Genomic DNA, 18452 nt, shown 5'->3' with positions numbered 1-18452 from the left:
GATTGAGTATAGTATTGCCCAGGGGTGCAAAGTTGAACGGCAAAGCACTGGCACGACGAACCACCCTTGCGGTCTCTGCCTGGCTGGCTCCCCTCTCTCCACTGGGATTCTCTGCCTCTGACCCTATTACAGGGGCTGAGTCACTGGCTTACTAGTGCTCTTCCATGCCGTCCCTAGGGGGCTGCGTCACTTGAGTGGGTTGAGTCACAGACTTGATCTTCCTGTCCGGTTTTCCGGCTTGTGCGGTGGAGGAGATCTTCGCGGGCTATACTCAGCCTTGTCTCAGGGTAGTAAATTGGTGGTCTGTTGATATCCCTCTAGTGGTGTGGGGGCTGTGCTTTGGCAAAGTGTGTGGGGTTATATCCTGCCTGGTTGGCCCTGTCCGGGGGTATCGTCGGACGGGGCAACAGTGCCCCCCCCGAGTCTCAGCCTCCAGAATCTATGCTGCAATAGTCTATGTGCCGGGGGGCTAGGGTCAGACTGTTTAATCTGGTGTAATTCTCCCGTCTTATCTGGTGTCCTGTGTGATTTTAAGTACGCTCCCTCTAATTCTCAGTCATCAGGACTACCTGGCCGTCCCCAGTCCACCTGAGTATGCTGCTGCTCCAGTTTCAACTGCTCTGCCAGCGGCTATGGAACCCTGAACTGTTCACTGGACATGCTACCTTGTCCCGGACCTGCTGTTTTTGACTCTCTCTCTCTACGGCACCTGCTGTCCCGACCTCTCAATGACCATGCTGGTCATCTATGCACTGAACATCTTGAAGAATTATCTGGCCTTAATGGCCATGTACCATCTCCACCCGGCACAGCCAGAAGAGGACTGGCCACTCCTCAGAGCCTGGTTCCTCTCTAGGTTTCTTCCTAGGTTCCTACCTTCCTAGACAGTTTTTCCTTGCCACCGTGCTTCTACATCCGCATTGCTTGCTGTTTGGGGTTTTAGGCTGGGTTTCTGTATAGCACTTTGTGACATCGGCTGATGTAAAAAGGGCTTTATACATACATTTGATTGAATTGAAGTGGTAGGGTCTAGGGACTAGTTTGGAAATCAGCCCTAAACCCTGGTGCTCAGAGCACAGCAATCAGACTTAGCCTTCCGCCAGAAAATGCGAGTTTGAACTATTTTTAAACTAGTGGACAGTGCAACAGCCCGATAAGGGCATTAGCCAAAACAGTGACAGCTTAAGTTAATGTTTGAGTTGACAAGATTTAAATGTGTTGTTTGTAAACAGAGTATAATGCCTACTTACATGCTTCATTACCATCATCCTGCTCTTCACTCTCTGGTGTGCTGGATCTAAATTGGGACTTGTCAAGAAACACCGTGGAGCCACTGGAACTGCAGTGATAGTCATCAGTTAATGCATCACGGATGCTGTCGATCCAGATCCAAACTCCAAACTTCTCTTCTCCCATTCAGGTGTATGGCCCTTGATCTTCTTTCCAAGTGTAGCATCCTTGGGCTTTCTGCCCTTGGTCTTTTGAGGGGTCCGCACATTCTGTAATCTCTTCATCAATAGTCTGGAGACAGTTTCCTGTTAGGACACATATGTAATGTCTCCCTTTAAAGGGATACTTTGGGATTTTGGCAATGAGGCCCTTTATCTACATCCCCAGAGTCAAATGAACTTGTGGATAATATAATAGTATCCAATAGTTAATCTAACTCGGGGAAGTAGATAAAGGGCCTCATTGCCAAAATTCCTAAGTATCCCTTTAAATGCACATGACAACAATGCAGAGATTACTGCTGTTAATTACTAAATAGCAAAAGCCACAATGGTTAGACTAAAAGGAAGTGAACAAGATGATCACTCACCCATTCATATTTACAATGCACCGAATTGTCCCGCAGCACAGGGTAATATTCTACCAGTCGTTTGGCCATTGAATTTACTTCACGCTTCAATGGATACTTTAAGTCCTCCATTGTGGCTCGCATTATGGATATCATGTTGGTCATCGTGTTATGGAGTAGCCGACAGCGAAGTTCTTTTGAGAGTGTGTAATCTTGCTTTGGCCCAACGAGCTGCTTTTTAAAGTGATATATTCTGGCTTGTTCTAACTCGCTGTCTGTGTAGATGACATTCTGGCCTGGGTAACTTTATGATTTTGGAGGGACTCCTTTCGTGATCACTGAGCCTGGATGCAAAACAGAACCTGGGCTTGGAGGCACTGGGGTTACTGCCATTTGCTCTGGTGAAGGTATTTGGGTTACTGGATCAGGGACTACTGGGGTCACTGCCATTAGTTCTGTAGGTCCTGGGATTACTGGACCGGAGAGTGCTGGGGTCACAGGGTCTGGAGGTGCCTACCTTGTGCACGAGGACTCTTTATTTAGCTGATCTGAGTCTTGTTCCTGTAAACACATGCATCAGATAGACATTGCTTTCTAGGCAATAAATGCCCATTTATACTTTGTTCGCAATTTAAAAAGTATAAAATTAAGAGCTGCAAACATTTACACCAATATTAAGTGTACTAGCTGGTGTAAATTGAAATCCTACCTCATGATCCTGATGAGCAACTTGCCATATGGCTTTACTCCTTACGAAATGTCCTGGACCCAGTAAGAGATCCCTGATATCAAAGGAGAAGCTAAGACTGGGCAAAAGGAATGCATGGTGAAAGGTAGTGGCCTTACCATCAAAGACATATCCTTTCATTACATACCTTTAGTGAAAAGGTTGGCACAGCTAGTGTCACCCGAAAATACTAGCCAAGATTGAAGACGGACCTCAGAAATGCACGTATGGACTCTTATATGGCATTGTAGATGGGGACCTTATAAGATCACATCCATTGTTTTCATGAAACTCACTGCTTTACAGATGTTATATACACAGACAAAATGTAGCTGTGTAATCCTTTAGGCTCCCATGCCTCAAAGAACAAATGACTCATGGTTTATTATGTTGGGAAATATCAACCATAAATACAGATCCAAGCTGTCTGCTATCCAACTTGTTGCTATGCAACATCACATGACCTTTCTCAGTGTGGGGTTGATGAGATATTGAAAGTCATCAAGAGGACTTGGTTCTATTGTACAATGGAGTTCAAATTCAAACTTCCAATGGGGAGAGAGAAATATATGGTGCATTGGTTTCTCTCTACTGAGACACTTTAGCCCAACATGAGCTGTGGGGATTTAAAGAGGGGGTGGGGTTTAACAAATGTAGACAATGTGAATGTACTTTGACATTGATTGAGATGGTTAATATTATCCTGTTATTACTCAAACTGTATCAGATTTGAAATGTCTTATTGAGGAGTATTTGAAGTATGTGAAAAAGCTTTTCCCTGAAAACAATATTACATCAAAGCAACATTATTTGATTCATGTTCCATCTCAGATTAAATGATTGGTTCCAATGGTCAAAATACAGTGCATTCGTTAAGTATTCAGACCCCTTCACTTTTTCCAAATTTTGTTACGTTATAGACTTTCTAAAATGGATAAAATTATATATATTTTTTTTACATACAATATCCTATAATGACAAAGTGAAAACAGGTTTTTAGAATATATATGTTTTTACAAATTAAGTACTACATAGGTATTCAGACCTTTGTCATGAGACTCGAAATTGAGCTCAGGTGCATCCTGTTTCCATTGATCATCCTTGAGATGTTCCCACAACTTGATTGGAGTCCACCTGTGGTAAATGATTTGGAAAGGCCCACACCTATCTTATAAGGTCCCACAGTTGACAGTGCATGTCAGAACAAAAACCAAGCCATGAGGTCGAAGGAATTGTCTGTAGCACTCCGAAAGATTTAAGCAGCATTGAAGGTCCCCAAGACCACAGTGGCCTCCGTCATTTTAAATGGAAGAAGTTTGGAACTACCAAGACTCTTCCTAGTGCTGCCCGCCGGCCAAACTGAGCAATTGGGGGAGAAGGGACTTGGTCAGGGAGGTCACCAAGAAACTGATGGTCACTTTGACAGAACTCCAGAGTTCCTCTGTGGACATGAGAGAACCTTCCAGAAGGACAACCATCTCTGCAGCACTCCACCAATCAGTGCTTTATGGTAAAATGGCCAGAGGGAAGCCACTCCTCAGTAAAATGCACATGACAGCCTGTTTGGATTTTGCCCAAAGCCACCTGAAGGACCCTCATACCACGAGAAACAAGATTCTCTGGTCTGATGAAACCAAGATTGAACTTTTTGGCCTAAATGCCAAGCATCACGTCTGGAGGAAACCTGGCACCATCCCAACGTGAAGCATGATGTTGGCAGCATAATTTTGAGCGACAGGGACTGGGAGACTAGTCAGGATTGGGGGAAAGATTAACTGAGCAAAGTACAAAGAGATCCTTCATGAAAACCTGCTCAGGACCCCAGACTGGGGCGCAGGTTTGCCTTCCAACAGGACAAAAAAAAAAACGATTGAATCAATTTTAGAATAAGGCTGTAACATAAAATGTGGAAAAAGTGAAGGGGTCTGAATACTTTCCAAATGCACTGTATGTGTATGACGGTCCTCAAAGCTGAATTTCAGAAATGTATGAAAGTCTTTGATAAAACATAATCAAATGTTTGAATGTTGTCAGAATGCTAGACGGGTCACACTACCCTATTTTTTCCCCCAATGAGCGGGAGTTGGGACCAATGTCAGAGGTGAAGAATATGTAATATCTGTAAGCAAAAGTGAGGGATATCCTTGGGTGTGGTTCTTAAAAAACAAGAGAAACAATCCTGATTTAATATCATCAAAATTGATGGCATTACATGATAACTTGTTGATTGCCTAGTTGTGCTAGTTTCACATAAAATGCCTAGAATTAGATCTAATATCTAGACAACTCAAGACCAATTTTCTTAAAACAAGCTGAATAATCTAACATACAGTGCTTGGTAAAATGACTTACAGTATCTTATTGGGGGGGGATTTGATTTATTGCCTTGATGCAAGATTTATTTACTTCCTAGGATTTCATTTTTTGCAGTACATACGAGTTTATCATAAAGTTAGACTAAACATCGCATCAAAAATGTTGAGTAAGGTAAGTCACAGCAGGTGTCTGAACATTTTCCATTCAACAACATCCAATAATTCAGCACCTCTGACAAATGTGGCGTCTGTAAATCTCTATTGTGCAGATTCATGACTAGATTAGACAATTTTCCTTTTCTCACAACAGCATTATATTTCTTTCCTGATAAGAGGCACACCCAATGACGGTACATTCGTCTATGGTGAATGGGATATCTTAAGAAAAGTCTAATTGCTGACAGTCACGTTGCACAGTGAGGTTTGGGCTATTTAGCAATCAAATATCATGCAATGAATCAGCTTTAAACACCTAAATGAAGAACTGAAGAGAAACAATGATTAAATGTAGAGACACTAGACTAGAGCGTTTACAGTTTCTGGGAGGGCAGGTTCATTTTCCTGAGGGAGTGTGCTACCTTTCTGATCATTTGTGGGGCGAACCTCAACAGTCCCTCATCCCTGACTAAGTCTCTGCTCTTCAGCATGGCGTTCTTCCGCCGGCGGATATGATATAGCCTGCCGAGATGGGAAGACACCTCTACTGTCCGGCTGTTCTGCCTCTTCACGCCATGCACTGAGATCTCAAACACAGTCCTGGGGTTGATGATCAGCTTCCCCGTTTTGTAGTGGGATTTGAGAATGGGTTCTCGCAGGACATGCAGAAGGAAGTTAACGCCAGGGATGGTGGCCCACTCTGACAAGTTGAATCTGCTGCTTTCGTCAGTCTCCTCGATTGGGAAAACATTGTTTTCAAAGTAGAAGTTGGCCTCGTTGCCGTATTTGATCTCCAGAGTGCTCAGGAGCTCCACCCAGGTGCTGTTGTCCACGGGGAGGATGATCTCATCAGGGTCATGGAGGAGGAGATACTTGGTCTGGTACATGTTCCTGTACAGACAGTCGTTGAGAGCAGGGATCTGGCCATAGTAGTGCAGGTCACCGGGTGACTTGGTGGCAAGCCAGCTGGAGGACACCTTGATGTGGGTGTCAATTGGCCAGGGAACTACTTCCACCAGACCAACTTCGTCTTCATAGTAATGCAGTACCTCCTCCATGTCACGGCTGCAGTTGGTCTTATAGACCACCACCCTCTGGGCCCCCAGCAGGCGATACATCTCCATGGCCTGCACAAACTGCAGCACATTGTTGTACCCCCCGAACATGGTAGAGAGGCACACAGTGAAGTTGGCAGGAAAGCTGGACTCCCTTGGTACCCTGTTCAAGATTGGGACAAAGGTGACGTGCTCAGGATCAAAGTCCTCAGACACCAAGCCAGCGTGTGTGGGCTCACAGTCCTCCGGGATGTCACACAGGAAGTCCCCCGTGCCGTAAGGAAACCAGAAGTGGGAATGGTGGATAGTCCGCTTGGCCAAAGAGGTGAACAGACGGTCTTGGCAGCATAGTAAGCAGTGATGGATGGTCTTTTCTGGTCGCCACACGATGGAGATGAGACGAAGGCTCATGTTATAGGTCCTGTGCTCAAAGAAAGCATTCAGCACAAATGTTTTGGACCCTTGGATTGGTATGAAGGGGTCAGTGCTCAAATTTGTAAAGCAGGTGTCCATTGCCCAGTCTTTCCTCCAAAACAATTGCTCTACAGACCATTCCTGAGTAATAAAAATCATATATCCCATGGTGAACAGAGTCAAACCAAGAAATATCTTCATCAAATTCTTCTTTGTCATGGTTATGAGGGGCTGATGAGGGTCTCTCTGAAGAAAGCTGCAGAACACAAATAGCAATACCATCTTTCAGTTTTCCTGTACAATAAACACAAATATTTTGATGTCAAGGGTCAGAAATCAGTGTGCAAACAACAACATATTTAACGACGCAATCTGAGATTGGTACATCAATTGTTGACGTTGAAATTAATTATATATAACTCAGCAAAAAAAGAAACATCCTTTTTCAGGACCCTGTAATTCAACCATATTTGGATTTTTACGAATGAACTTCACAGATCTTCATTGTAAAGGGTTTAAACACTGTTTCCCATGCTTGTTCAATGACCCACAAATAATTAATGAACATGCACCTGTGGAATGGTCATTAAGACACTAACAGCTTAAGGTCACAGTTATGAAAACTTAGGACACTAAAGAGGCCTGTCTATGGACTCTGAAAAACACCAAAAGAAAGATGCCCAGGGTCCCTGTTCATATGTGTGAACGTGCCTTGGGCATGCTGCAAGGAGGCATGAGGACTGCAGATGTGGCCAGGTCAATAAATTGCCATGTCTGTACTGAGACGCCCAAGACAGAGCTACAGGGAGACGGGACGGACAGCTGGTCATCCTTGCAGTGGCAAACCACGTGTAACAACACCTGCACAGGATCGGTAGATCCAAACATGGCAACAACAACTGCCGAGTTACACCAGGAACACACAATCCCTCCATCAGTACTCAGACTGTCCGCAATAGGCTGAGAGAGGCTGGACTGAGGGCTTGTAGGCCTGTTGTAAGGCAGGTCCTCACCAGACATCACCGGCAACAACGTTGCCTATGGGCACAAACCCACCATCGCTGGACCAGACAGGACTGGCAAAAAGTGCTCTTCACTGACGAGTCACGGTTTTGTCTCACCAGGAATGATAGTCGGATTCGCATTTATCATCGAAGGAATGAGCGTTACACCGAGGCCTGTACTCTGGAGTGGGATCGATTTGGAGGTGGAGGGTCCGTCATGGTCTGGGGCGGTGTGTCACAGCATCATCGGACTGAGCTCGTTGTCATTGCAGGCAATCTCAACGATATGCATTACAGGGAAGACATCCTCCTCCCGCATGTGGTACCCTTCCGGCAGGCTCATCCTGACATGACCCTCCAGCATGACAAAGCCACCAGCCATACTGCTCGTTCTGTGCGTGATTTCCTGCAAGACAGGAATGTCAGTGTTCTGCCATGGCCAGTGAAGAGCCCGGATCTCAATCCCATTGAGCACGTTTGAGACCTGTTATATCGGAGGGTGAGGGCTAGGGCTATTCCCCCCAGAAATGTCCGGGAACTTGCAGGTGCCTTGGTGGAAGAGTGGGGTAACATCTCACAGCAAGAACTGGCTAATCTGGTGCAGTCCATGAGGAGATGCACTGCAGCACTTAATGCAGCTGGTGGCCACACCAGATACTGACTGTTACTTTTGATTTTGATCCCCCCCACCAACCCCCTTTGTTTAGGGACACATTATTCAATTTCTGTTAGTCACATGTCTGTGGAACTTGTTCAGTTTATGTCTCAGTTGTTGAATCTTGTTATGTTCATACAAATATTTACACATGTTAAGTTTGTTGAAAATAAACGCAGTTGACAGTGAGGATGTTTCTTTTTTTGCTGAGTTTATATATTAGTTGTTTTTTCATTTAAATTGGAACTGACAGCATTTTAACAACATAACATCTTATTCAAATCTGTACACACACCCAGGAAGAATGACACCTTTTTTTCTAACAAGTGAGCACTTACATATGGTGATTCACATTTTTATACTTTCATATGAATGTTTAGGAATAACATAGAGCAGCGTTTAACCTGTTGGGGGTAGTATTTGCACGTCCGGATAAAAAACGTACCCGATTTAATCTGGTTATTACTACTGCCCAGAAACTAGAATATGCATATAATTATTGGCTTTGGATAGAAAACACCCTAAAGTTTCTAAAACTGTTTGAATGGTGTCTGTGAGTATAACAGAACTCATATGGCAGGCAAAAACCTGAGAAGATTCCTTACAGGAAGTGACCTGTCTGACAAGTTCTTGTTCTTCTTGGCTCTGTTTATTGAAAACTGAGGATCTTTGCTGTAACGTGACACTTCCTACGGCTCCTATAGGCTCTCAGAAGGCGGGAAAAAGCTGAATGATGTAATTCCAGCCACTGGCTGAAAAACATTAGCGCTTTTGGTAAGTGCTCTATCAGAGGACAATGGGACGGAGGCGCGTGCACAAGTCGACCCCATGTTTTTATTTTCTCTCTCTTTGAACCTAAACACGCTTTCCCGGTCGGAATATTATCGCTTTTTTACGAGAAAAATTGCATAAAAATTGATTTTAAACAGCGGTTGACATACTTTGAAGTACGGTAATGGAATATTTAGAAAAATGTAGACATTTTTTTTTGTCACGAAATGCGTCGTGCGCGTCACCCTTCTTTACCATTCGGATAGTGTCTTGAACGCACGAACAAAAGAGGATATTTGAACATAACTATGGATTATTTGGAATCAAACCAACATTTGTTATTGAAGTAGAAGTCCTGGGAGTGCATTCTGACGAAGAACAGCAAAGGTAATAACATTTTTCTTATAGTAAATCTGACTTTGGTCTGGGCTAAACTTGGTGGGTGTCTAAATAGCTAGCCCTGTGATGCCGGGCTATCTACTTAGAATATTGCAAAATGTGCTTTCACCGAAAAGCTATTTTAAAATCGGACATAGCGAGTGCATAGAGGAGTTCTGTATCTATAATTCTTAAAATAATTGTTATGTTTTTTGTGAACGTTTATCGTGAGTAATTTAGTAAATTCACCGGCAGTGTTCGGTGGGAATGCTAGTCACATGCTAATGTAAAAAGCTGGTTTTTGATATAAATATGAACTTGATTGAACAAAACATGCATGTATTGTATAACATAATGTCCTAGGGTTGTCATCTGATGAAGATCATCAAAGGTTAGTGCTGCATTTAGCTGTGGTTTGGGTTTATGTGACATTATATGCCAGCTTGAAAAATGGGTGTCTGATTATTTCTGGCTGGGTACTCTGCTGACATAATCTAATGTTTTGCTTTCGTTGTAAAGCCTTTTTGAAATCGGACAGTGTGGTTAGATTAACGAGAGGCTTGTCTTTAAAATGGTGTAAAATAGTCATATGTTTGAGAAATTGAAGTAATAGCATTTCTAAGGTATTTGAATAACGCGCCACAGGATTCCACTGACTGTTACGTAGGTGGGACGATTTCGTCCCGCCGACCCTAGAGAGGTTAACAAACTAGGACCTCAGTACCCCAAGAGCTGCACGTTTAGATTTTTGGCCTAACACTACACAGCTGATTCAAATTACCAAAGCTTGATGATTAGTTGAATCAGCCATCTAGTGCTAGGGCAAAACACTAAAATGTGCACAGAGTTTGGGAAACCCTGAGTAAGGCATTTGTGAAAAATCTATGAGTGGGAAAATGTCTGTGCAATTGGACAACTAATAGACACTGCAGGAAATAAGACATCTCAGTCTTGTCTAGGGCCATACTTTACACAGACCCATGTACCATGGACAATTAGAGGCCTAAATTATATCCAAATAAGACACTTTCTACATGGGTCTTCCATCCTTGACTTTGAACTGGACTGTGTTTTTGCAGGCAGTATATCAACAGAGGGACTTTAGATCATTAGAAAGCATTTGCCAAAAGCCATAAAATACACCTGAATGGATTTCAGCAAATATGCAAATATCACTGGAGTTCTCCTACATTTGGGAACTTTACAGTCATATTGATAAAAAAAACATGAACAGGAAGGCTGTCTACCTCAGTTATATACATATCATCAACAACTAAACTAGCTAGAGCAGGTAATCCCAAACTGGGGCAAATAAATAAATAAATAATACAACAATAATACTTCACATTTTCCAACCGGGCTATACATTTAGGTGAGTTTTAGGTGCCAAAAATAAAATTAAACCATCTAGTGTTCAGCAAAATAACAACACAATGTCAAATACAGGTAGCCTAGTCAAATAATTAACATCCAATCACATTAACCGTTACTCTCTCGTGGGAAAATGGCGCCGGAGAAGAAGGCAGATGTTTTATGTGTCCCCAACCGATTGTGTTTTTTGTTTGTTTATTTGTATTTTTTGTAACTTCTTTTTTGTTTATTATGTACATACAGTCTTATGACCGAAAATAACTTCTGGACATCAGGACTAAGATTACTCACCACGGACTAGCAGAATCCTTTTTTTTCTATAACGAGTCTGACGCGAACAATATACTGCTTTCTCGGGAACAGGCCCAGATCCCCGTGATTTGCCTGAAGAGGCAGCGGAGAAAAAGGGGCCAAAGGGCAGGCTGCCTTCTGAGAATTCATAGGCAATCAAATAAACCCCCACTTCCTTCCATTCTGCTAGAAAACGTGCAATCTTTGGAGAATAAAATCGATGACCTACACGCAAGACTAAACTACCAACGGGACATTCAAAACTATAATATCTTATGCTTCAGAGTTGTGTCTGAACGACGACACTATCAACATTCAGCTGGCTGGTAATACGCTGTACCGGCAGGATAGAACAGTGGCATCTGGTAAGACAAGCGGCGGGCTATGTATTTCTGTAAATAACAGCTGGTGCACGATATCTAAGAAAGTCTCGACCTATTGCTCGCCTGAGGTAGAGTATCTCATGATAAGCTGTAGACCACACTATCTACCTAGAGGGTTTTCATCTGTATTTTTCGTAGCTATTTACATATCACCACAGTCAGAGGCTGGCACTAAGAACGCATTGAATGAGCTGTATTCCGCCATAAGCAAACAAGAAAACACTCACCCAGAAGCGGCGCTCCTAGTAGCCGGGGACTTTAATGCAGGGAAACATATCTGTTTTACCAAATTTCTATCAGCATGTTAAATGTGCAACTAGAAGGAGAGAAAAAAAAAAACCTCTGGACCACCTTTACTCCATAACACAGAGATGCATACAAAGCTGTCCCTCGCCCTCCATTTGGCAAATCTGACCATAATTCTATCCTCCTGATTCCTGCTTACAAGCACAAATTAAAGCAGGACGCACCAGTGACTAGATCAATAAAAAAAGTGGTCAGAAGAAGCAGATGCTAAACTACAGGACTGTTTTACTAGCACAGACTGGAATCTGTTCCGGGATTCCTCCGATGGCATTGAGGAGAACACCACATCAGTTTTTGGCTTCATCAATAAGTGCATCGATGACGTCGTCCCCACAGTGACCGTACGTACATACCCCAACCAGAAGCCATGGATTACTGGCAACATCCGCACTGAGCTAAAGGCTAGAGCTGCCGCTTTCAAGGAGCGGGACTCTATCCCGCAAGCTTCTAAGAAATCCCACTATGCCCTCCGATGAACCATCAAACAGGCAAAGTGTCAATACAGGACTAAGATCGAATTGTACTACACCGGCTCTGATGCTCGTCAGATGTGGCAGGACTTGCAAACCATTACAGACTACAAAGGGAAGCGCAGCTGAGAGCTGCCCAGTGACATGAGCCTACCGGACGAGCTGAACTACTTCTATGCTCGCTTCGAGGCAAATGGCACTGACACATGCATGAGAGCACCAGCTGTTCCGGAAGACTGCGTGATCACGGTCTCCGCAGCTGATGTGAGTAAGACCTTTAAACAGGTCAACATTCGTTCACAAGGCCGCAGGACCAGACGGATTACTAGGACGTGTACTGCGAGCATGCGCTGACCAACTGGCAACTGTCTTCACTGACATTTTCACCCTCTCCCTGTCCGAGTCTGTAATACCAACATGTTTTAAGCAGACCACCATAGTGCCTGTGCCCAAGAACACTAAGGTAACCTGCCTAAATGACTACCGACCCGTAGCACTCACATCTGTAGCCATGAAGTGTTTTGAAAGGCTGGTCATGGCTCACAACACCATTATCCCAGAAACCCTAGACCAACTCCAATTTTCATACCACCACAACAGATCCACAGATGATGCAATCTCTATTGCACTCCACACTGCCCTTTCCCACCTGGACAAAAGGAACACCTACGTGAGAATGATATTCATTGACTACAGCTCAGCGTTCAACACCATTGTGCCCTCAAAGCTCATCAATAAGCTAAGGACCCTGGGACTAAACACCTCCCTCTGCAACTGGGCTCTGGACTTCCTGACAGGCTGCCCCCAGGTGGTAAGGGTAGGTAACAACACATCCGCCATGCCGATCCTCAACACGTCCCCTCAGGGGTGCGTGTTCAGTCCCCTCCTGTACTCCCCGTTCACTCATGACTGCACGGCCAGGCATGACTCCAACACCATCATTAAGTTTGCCAATGACACAACAGTCGTAGGCCTGATCACCGACAACGACGAGACAGCCTATAGGGAGGAGGTCAGAGACCTGGCCGTGTGGTGCCAGGACAACAACCTCTCCCTCAATGTGATCAAGAAAAAGGAGATGATTGTGGACTACTGGAAAGAGGACCGAGCACACCCCCATTCTCATCGAAGGGGCTGCAGTGGAGCAGGTTGAGAGCTTCAAGTTCCTTGGTGTCCACATCACCAACAAACTAACATGGTCTAAGCACACCTAAGACAGTCGTGAAGAGGGCACGACAAAACCTATTCCCCCTCAGGAGACTGAAAAGATTTGGCATGTGTCCTCAGATCCTCAAAAGGTTCTACAGCTGCACCTTCGAGAGCATCCTGATTGGTTGCATCACTGCCTGGTATGGCAACTGCTCGGCCTCCGACCGCAAGGCACTACAGAGGGTCGTGCGAACGGCCCAGTACATCACTGGGGCCAAGCTCCCTGCCATCCAGGACCTCTATACCAGGCGGTGTCAGAAGAAGTCTAAAATTTGTCAGACTCCAGCCACCCTAGTCATAGACTGTTCTCTCTGCTACCGCATGGCAAGTCTAGGTCCAAGAGGCTTCTAAACAGCTTCTACCCCCAAGCCATAAGACTCCTGAACACCTAATCAAATGGCTACCCAGACTATTTGCATTGCCCCCCCCCTTTACGCCGCTGCTACTCTATGTTGTTATCATCTATGCATTATCACTTTAATGACTATCTACATGTACATATTACCTCAACTAACCTGTGCCACCGCACATTGATCCTTTACTGGTACCCCCCTGTATATAGTCTCGCTATTGTTATTTTACTGCTGCTTTTTAATTACTTGTTACTTTTATTTCTTATTCTTATCCGTATTTTTTAAAACTGCATTGTTGGTTAGGGGCTCGTCAGTAAGCATTTCACTGTACTGTTGTATTTGGCACATGTGACTAATAAAATTTGATTTGAATTCCACTAATGTCTGTATGAAGCCAAAACGTAGCAGCTGCTCATCAATTTTTTGAGCAAAAGGAATAAATGGTTAAAAAAAGTAAGGCCCGCGTCCATAGAGACACATACCAGCTCTACTGGTAATACTGCTACTACCAGCAGTACTACACCCGCATCTGGCGACGACACAAGTTGTTCTGCTTCCACGAGCACATCCAATGCTAACATCAGTAATTCTACATTTGTTAGCACAGCTAGCATGGACACTGACAGTTGTGAATCTGATGCAGCTGAAGAGCTACTGCCCCCTTACCTGGGAAAAGACCTTACAACAGACAGGGACGTTGGACCATCGAAGAGGCGTAAATATGATAAGAACTACATTGATTTGGGGTTCACTTATTTTGGGAGTATTGCCTTTCCTCAGCCACAGTGTGTTATATGTGCAAAAGTGTCTCACAACTCTATGAAACCTTCACTCTTGCGCAGACATTTAGAAACAAAACATGCCAATTTGAAAAATAAGCCACAGGAGTTTTTGAGCGAGAATTGACGACGACTTTCGAGTAGTAAGACATGTATAAAAGCAACAGATACCATTAATATGAAGGGGCTAGAAACGTCTTATATGGTGAGCTTCCGAGTGGCTAGGACAGGCAAGCCCCATACTATTGTGGAGGACTTAATTCTTCCTGCTGCCGCGGATATGGCTGGGACAATGCTGGGGGGAAAGGCCCCAAAAACTATACAGACAATGCCTTCAAACAACACTGTTAAACAACGCATCAGTGACATGGCAGGAGATGTTTGAAACAATTACTGCTTTGCATACAAGCCAATGAATTCTATGCGTTACAGTTGGATGAGTCAACAGACGTGGCGGGCCTGGCACAACCACTGGAAACCAGGACAACAGGAGAGGGTATTTTCAAGTACTGGACAGCTTTGTGACATCAAATGGACTTTGGCAGTCAAGGTGTTTTGGTATCTACACTGATGGGGCAAAGGTCATGACACGGAGACATAGTGGAGTGGTAACACGCGTGCAAGCAGTTGCTCCCGACGCCACTTGGGTACACTGCAGCATCCACCGAGAGGCTCTTGCTGCCTAAGGAATGCTTGACAGCTTGAAAAACGTTTTGGACACTACAGTGAAAATTGTTAACTTTGTTAAAGCAAAGCCCCTGAACTTGTGTATTTTCTGCACTATGCAATGATATGGGCAGCGACCATAACGCTTTTACAACATACAGAAATGCGATGGTTATCAAGGGGCAAAGTACTGACACGTTTTCTTTACTGACCATCATTTTCACTTGTCTGATCGCTTGCATGATGACAAGTTTCTCACACGACTGGCCTACCTGAATGATCTGAATCTAGCACTATAGGGACCCTCTGCAACTATATTCAATGTGAGGGACAAAATTGAGGCTATGATTAAGAAGTTGGAGCTCTTCTCTTTAACAAGAACAACACACAGGTCATTCCATCATTGTATGATTTTTGTGTGTGCAAATGAACTGAAGCTCAAGGACAATGTAAAATGTGATATAGCAAAGCACCCGAGTGAGTTGGGTGCGCAATTACTCAGGTACTTTCCCAAAAAGGATGACACAAACAACTGGATTCGTTATCCCTGTCATGCCCTGCCTCCAGTCCACTGACCAATATCTTAACAAGAGAGCCTCATAGAAATTGTAACAAGCGGTTCTGTGAAAATTGAATTGAATCAGAAGCCACTGACAGATTTCTGGATTGGGCTGCGCACAGAGTATCCTGCCTTGGCAAATCCACTGTTAAGACACTGATGCCATTTGCAACCATGTACCTATGTGAGAGTGGACTCTCTGCCCTCACTAGCATGAACACTAAATACAGGCACAGACTGTGTGTGTGGAAAATGATTTAAGACAGACTCTCTCCAATACAACCCAACATTGCAGAGTTATGTGCATCCTTTCAAGCACACCCTTCTCATTAACCTATGGTCATTCATCATTTTCAATTAACAAATAAAGTTTTATATGTAAGATGGCTAAATTAAGAGCAACATCATTGGTTATTATTATTTGTGCCCTGGTCGTATATGAGCTCTTTGTCACTTCCCACGAGCTGGGTTGTGACAAACTCACACTCATTCTTATGTTTAATAAGTCTATCTTATAGGTAGTGTGTGTGGCAGGCTTACAATGATGGCAAAAGAACAACATTTGAGAGTGCGCTGACCCTGGTGCTAGAGGGGGTACGCAGCTGGAGGTTGAATGTTTGAGGGGGTACGGGACTATAAAACATTTGGGAACCACTGAGCTAGAGCAAGATAAGCTAAAATCAAACGGGGGAACAGCTTGTAGTTGGCCGTCAAAATTGCACTGATAGATAATGACATCTGAATGGGAACTTGCCTGCTCGCCAATTTGATTGATGCCAAATACATTTCATGGACAAATAAGACATGCCAACAACAGTCGTTCAAGTTCAGCATAGCTAACTAGCTAGCAAAGTGATTCACATGTGTTCCTAACTAACCAAATGATAAGGTACAGTAATGAACCATGGTAGTTTGAGATTCGACAGACATTCAGACCTTCAAACTTCAATAGCTCATGAACGATTTGTGCTACATACCTCAAATTAGGCTCTTTATGGCGGTAAAAGTGTACAACATTGCACAGTTCTTATTTTTCCGATTCCAACCCGTTTCACAATTACATGGTAACTTAAAGGCAGCCTGATGCACAGTCAACGTGACTAGTTAGGGATCATCAACAAACTGCATAATCACAATATTCAAATTTAAAATGTGACTTAGCAACCTCATTTCAAAGGTCCATTATTCCTGACACAGAGAGGCAAGTTGAACATATATTTAAAATCACTTAAAATTAAATAGCTCCTTGACCATGTGACCTAGACACCTCAAACCAACTTTGAAATATTATTATTATTATTTTTAAATTAACCTTTATTTAACAAGGCAAGCCAGTTAAGAACAAATTCTTATTTTACAATGACGGCCTACTCCGGCCAAACCCGACGATGCTGGCCAATTGTGCGCAGCCCTATGGGACTCCCAATCACGGCCGGATGTGATGCAGCCTATTCACAGGGTAGGGACACAGATCACACACCCTTTGGTTTTCTGAGAAACGGTTTAATGTTCTTTTATCTTACTTCATTAGTTACATTTTGTACTTAGAATTTTAATACATCTTTGATCACATGACCTAGGCACCATAAACCAACTTTTTTTGTTCAAAGGTTACGGACACACATTGCACACCCTTTGGTTTTCCCATAAAGCAGTTACACGATTAATATAAATATATGAAACTTTAAAATATCATTAGCTCTTCAACCATGTAACTTAGCAGCCTCATTTCAACTGTCCATTATTCCTTATATATCTATGTGTGTAGTTCCAGTCAAAAGTTTGGACACACCAACTCATTAACTACATATGGACATATTATAAAGTATGAAAGACCACCCCCCCCAAGTTTTTTTTTTACTTTTCACAATATATATATATATATATATATATATATATAAATATATATATTTTATTATACTTTAATTGTGTACTACATCATATAGGTTGAAAACTACTACATTAATAAAATATTGCCCTCTTGCTACATTGGGCTCCCGAGTGGTGCAGCGGTCCTAGGCACTGCATCTCAGTGATAGAGGTGTCACTACAGACACCCTCGAATCCAGGCTGTATCACAATCGGCCATGATTGGGAGTCCCATAGGGCTGCTCACAATTGGCCTGGGTTTGGCCGGTGTAGGCTGTCATTGTAAATAAGAATTTGTTCTTAACTGACTTGCTTTCAGGTCATTGAAGTAGTAGCAAAAAGGCAGAACTAGACAACAACTGATTAAGACAACAATTGTACTTATCACTCCTGGAGATATCAGTGCCATCAGAAAGTATTCACAGCTCTTTACTTTTTCCAGATTTTGTTGTGTTACAGCCTGAACTTAAAATGGATTAAATTTAGTTTTTTCTTTAACTGGCCTACACACAATATCACATAATGTCAAAGTGGAATTATTATTATTATATATATATATATATATAATAATAATTCCACTTTGGCATTATGTGATATTGTGTGTAGGCCATTATTATATATATATATATATACACTGCTCAAAAAATAAAGGGAACACTTAAACAACACAATGTAACTCCAAGTCAATCACACTTCTGTGAAATCAAACTGTCCACTTAGGAAGCAACACCGATTAACAATACATTTCATATGCTGTTGTGCAAATGGAATAGACAACAGGTGGAAATTATAGGCAATTAGCAAGACACCCCCAATAAAGGAGTGGTTCTGCAGGTGGTGACCACAGACAACTTCTCAGTTCCTATGCTTCCTGGCTGATGTTTTGGTCACTTTTGAATGCTGGCGGTGCTTTCACTCTAGTG

At 43.1% G+C, this 18452-nt stretch overlaps 1 protein-coding gene across 1 annotated transcript; it reads right to left on the bottom strand.

Annotated features, from left to right (window-relative positions):
• Positions 1–4622: 4622 nt before the first annotated feature.
• On the bottom strand, positions 4623–16847 carry LOC106612714 (uncharacterized). The gene is made up of 2 exons (XM_014214154.2): positions 16638–16847; positions 4623–6721 (listed from the first exon to the last, which is right to left on the bottom strand). Exon 2 carries the CDS (start codon positions 6682–6684, stop codon positions 5371–5373), a length of 1314 nt encoding a protein of 437 aa, XP_014069629.1. The 5' UTR covers positions 6685–6721; positions 16638–16847; the 3' UTR covers positions 4623–5370.
• Positions 16848–18452: the final 1605 nt, after the last annotated feature.

Source organism: Salmo salar, chromosome ssa09 (genome assembly GCF_905237065.1).
Source record: "Salmo salar chromosome ssa09, Ssal_v3.1, whole genome shotgun sequence".
Classification (NCBI taxonomy): Eukaryota; Metazoa; Chordata; class Actinopteri; order Salmoniformes; family Salmonidae; genus Salmo; species Salmo salar.
This window is presented reverse-complemented; position numbering and strand designations above follow the sequence as displayed.